At 33.7% G+C, this 4,157-nt stretch overlaps 1 protein-coding gene across 1 annotated transcript; it reads right to left on the bottom strand.

Moving 5' to 3' along the window:
* Positions 1 to 2,309: 2,309 nt before the first annotated feature.
* On the bottom strand, positions 2,310 to 4,157 carry LOC105141734 (DNA topoisomerase 2-like). The gene is made up of 6 exons (XM_011049066.1): positions 4,047 to 4,157; positions 3,710 to 3,911; positions 3,555 to 3,619; positions 3,359 to 3,461; positions 2,632 to 3,182; positions 2,310 to 2,437 (listed from the first exon to the last, which is right to left on the bottom strand). The coding sequence occupies exons 1-5, from the start codon at positions 4,056 to 4,058 to the stop codon at positions 2,635 to 2,637; spliced, it is 930 nt and encodes a 309-aa protein (XP_011047368.1). The 5' UTR covers positions 4,059 to 4,157; the 3' UTR covers positions 2,310 to 2,437; positions 2,632 to 2,634.

The raw sequence follows: 4,157 nt of genomic DNA, 5'->3' as shown, positions 1-4,157 counted from the left end.
TTATACTTTTTAATTAAATCCCTTGTAAAATGTGAATTACTGAATGTTGGATATAATGTGAAAGAAGGAAAATTTACATAATGATGTTAATATTTTAAAAAGTATTCTAAATATATGAGTATTCGAGGTGAAAGGTTATTGTGTGAACTGTCAAGTGATTAAATTATCGTTGACAATGAAAATATGAGAAGTGTGATATGGAACAATGACTAACATACATTTAGTGTATGTTAGGATCTCGGGTAAGGGAATCTCTATGTTTGGACTAGCATACATTTAATATATGGTAGGATCCCAGGTAAAGAGATCATCATGTTTTGACTAGCATACATTGAATGTATGTTAGGATCTAGGGTAAGATGATCAACATATATTGGCTAGCATCTATTTAATGCATGTTAAGATCCCAGAGAAGGGAATCACCTTGCATCAACTCTTACAAGGTGATGATGATATAAGTGAAATTGGTATCAGTAATGTGTTAAGCGAAAATAATCATGATTGATCTTATAAAATCTTGAATAGAGGTTGATAATAAAAGAGGAAATAGTTTTTAGTAGTTGAATGAGAAAGAGTTTTCATAGAAAACTAGATGGGAGAAGTGAATAAAATATAAATACATGTTTGCCTTTTTAAATTGTTGGATATTTTTCTTGTTATATTTATTGTGATATTTATGTTTCAATAATATATATTTTATTTCAGGACCATCGCATGCACAATAAAGAGTATACCCATGTATTTTCTAATATTACAACTTTTATATAACTTAATTTGTATAATCAATGTTTAAATTTGAATAGATAATCTTAGCTTTGAGTTTCATACGATTGTGTCCATGCATACATGTTTATTTTATTTATTCCTCTATAATGATATTTGTTGTTCAATTTAAATTATCAATATTATGGTTGTGATGATGATAATGTTTGTGGGATTAAGACTCAGGACAATTGGGTTGTGATTAAGTTATGAAATATGAAATATAGAAGTGTAAACATGTTAAATGTCGATAACTTGGGACCTCCTGATATAGGGGAGACTCTATCAAAATTTTAGTAAAAACTTCAATAAAATTTAATATGAACTCCTTGTGCGCACGCACACACATATATATAATTTAATTACTCTTGCTTAATCCTAGATATGGGGATGATAAACATAAACTAGTACAACCTATGTTATCCTAACAAACCTGCAAACCACGTTAACCTTATTAAAAGGAAAAATAAAAATAAAAAACAAATTATGAAGCAAATTTTCAATAATTTGAATATTAAAAGATGAAATCGACAAAATTAAATTAGAAAAAAATCATAAAAAAATCAAAAAGAAAAGGAAAAAAATAGCAAAACATTATGGATTACTATTAGAAGACTTGTTTATAGGTGAACAGTGATTTTCTCACGCTTTTTAATTTTTTTTATTTTATAATATTTAATAACACGGTTTTTCTCTCAAATTATTATTTTTTAACTATAAGTAAAAAAAATAAACTATAAAAAAATCATGTTAAATTAAAACAAGAAAATAAAAAGATACCCCACAAAACCTATAAACTAGAGCAACTTGAGTCTTTTTAACAAACATGCAAATCATATCAACCCCATCAAAAATAAAATAAAAATAAATAAATTACAAAGCTAAACTCTTAACTATTTTAATATTAAAAAGTAAAATTGATAAAAATAATTTTAAAAAGAAAATAAAAAGAAAAAAAGAATTATATACTTAAGCAACATAAAAAAAATCAAAGTAGAAAAACACTATATAAATCCATAATATTTTAATGCTTTTCCCATGTAATACCATTTTGATTTTATTTTATCTTTTTCATTTATACCATTACAATTTTTCATGCAGAATTATATATTTGTTTGGCAAATATGGTATTCTTTATTTTTGTTATGATCACATGTTTGTACACCTCATGATGAAAGATGATTCAATTGAAGCATCCATATGTACTGCCACTTGTGAAGGCATCTCCGGTGAAAATTTCCGACGTTATTCTTCGTCTACTCTTAAAAAATCTTATTCATGCCCCATCAACCAATGGTAATGACCTTTTCAATTTATATAATATCCATAGCAACTTTTAAGAAAACTTGTAGCCTAGGAACAAGGAAATAGGTTGCTGGAGGAAGACCACCAATGCTTGATAAAAATGAAATCATTGAAGAAAATGATTATCTTATTCAAATTAAAAAAAAAAAAAAAACTAGTAAAAAATGTTGTCTGATATTTGAACAGTAGCAAAGGCAGGAAAAGAAAACGGGGCGAAGAGAATAAAAATGGGACACAGAATATATACGAAGAAGCATCAAATGAGTACTCTCAAGAAAATTTGTTGCTGACAAGCCAGTTAATCAATTTTCATGGGGAAATGAGCTCGAGTTTCCCCGTCCTAGTCTAAAGTTCCCTAAACCAAGCAAACCTTAATCAATTTTCATGGGGAATGAAGCTCGAGTTTCCCCGTCCTAGTCTAAAGTTCCCTAAACCAAGCAAACCTTAATCAATTTTCATGGGGAATGAGCTCGAGTTTCCCCTTCCTAATCTAAAGTTCCCTAAGCCAAGCAAACCAGCTCGAGTTTCCCCTTCCTAGTCTAACTTTCCCTAAGCCAAGCAAACCACCTAGTCGGAGTCCGAATCTTCGCTAGCCTGTTCAAAATCAGAATCTTCACTCTCAGAGTCACTCAACACATACCTAGTCTGCTTCCGGTTTGCCCTCTGCGGTCTTGCTTTTGCTGGCACGTCGATGACATCGGCGTTTTCAGATGTAGAAGAAGCTGGCATTGTTTCAATTCCGCCCAATAAAGAACCACTCTTCTTGTTGAATGGAGATGCCCTCATTTTCCTCACTTTCTTTTCTGGAGATATTCCTGATTCTTCAGCAGGCTTCAACATTTCAGTTAGAAGCTGCTGGCCCAATCCCTGGGACTGCTTGCTGACTGGCCCTCTCCTCTTCGTCGCTGCAGGTGGTTTGGCCGCCTTATCATTTGCAGCAGCAGCTTTTCTCCCCCCCTTCTTTTTTGTTTCTGGGACAGCTTTCACTTGTACATCGAAGTCATCGTCAAGATCTGGTTCGTCCTCACTATCAGAAATGACTGAGACAGCTGCTAGAGGCTTCTTCCTAGCAGCGTTTCTCCCAGCTGGTACTCGAAGCACATCAGTCTCCATGTCTGTGACAGTAAAATAAACCAATAACCATTAAGGTCACAAGTAAAGATGTCCAATCTATGGCCAAACACAAGTGTCTCCGCATCGAAGCGTCCTTTGAAATTAACAGAGAAAAACTGGAATTCTCCAGGTTCAACAATTTCTTACAATGGGAAATAAATTGGATAGAAAAACTCACCAGCTGATTGCTCAGGCGAAGAATCAAGTCTATATGCCTTAAGTCGGTCCTTCAGCGATTCTATTTCATCATCCTCATCCGAACTTGGAGAGGGTTTTTCCTGCTGGTGAACAGAAACAGGAGGTGATAAGTTTCAAAAAGCTCAATTCTGTTTGCTGTTTGTGGGGAGGTGTGGCGGGGGTGTTTAAGGGAGTACCTTTTTAGCAGGAGCCTTCCTTGATCCTGCCCTTCCTTTGGGTTTCACTACCTCAGCAGCATTCTCTGACAGATATAGAGTAAACATTAACAAAGCTCAGGGAAACTTGTAAAACATGCCAAGAATAGATAATTTGTTAGTAGAAGCATCTCTACCTGCCTGCTGACCTGTTTCCATTGCAGAACTGGATGGTTTTCCCATGGTCTCAACAGATACTTCTTCATTTATGGCTTTCTTAGTGTACTTCCTTGGATTTTTAGGTGCTTGTTTAGAAACCTTAAAACCAGCTTCGCCATTTGCATCACCTTTTAATTTCTTTCTTGCCTCCTCTGCTTCAGCATCATATTTATCCAGCACCTAAATGCATGTATTGCATAAAAATCAAAGATGTCACATCAAAGAAAAAGTTACGAAGGCAAAGAAAATGAAATAGCCAAGTGGAAAAAAAGTAAATGAAAACAAGTAAATATCAAGTGTTGACTATGCACATACATCAAGTTGCATCTCAAGAGCCTCAAGATCTTTCACCCACAAAACTATTGGAGTTGTCTTTCTTAAATTGTCAACCTCTCCATTGAGTTTGTCATGGTCAGCACATAGCTG

The sequence above is a fragment of the Populus euphratica genome, unplaced genomic scaffold (genome assembly GCF_000495115.2).
Source record: "Populus euphratica unplaced genomic scaffold, PopEup_1.0 scaffold127.1, whole genome shotgun sequence".
In the NCBI taxonomy this organism is placed as follows: domain Eukaryota; kingdom Viridiplantae; phylum Streptophyta; class Magnoliopsida; order Malpighiales; family Salicaceae; genus Populus; species Populus euphratica.
This window is presented reverse-complemented; position numbering and strand designations above follow the sequence as displayed.

What these genes read in the sequence shown, in the direction of transcription:
- LOC105141734 (XM_011049066.1), bottom strand. An exon ending in GGAAACAGGTCAGCAGGCAG is followed by an intron (nt 3,620 to 3,709) that starts GTAGAGATGCTT and finishes TATATCTGTCAG; the next exon opens with AGAATGCTGCTGAGGTAGTG. An exon ending in GGAAGGCTCCTGCTAAAAAG is followed by an intron (nt 3,462 to 3,554) that starts GTACTCCCTTAA and finishes TCTGTTCACCAG; the next exon opens with CAGGAAAAACCCTCTCCAAG.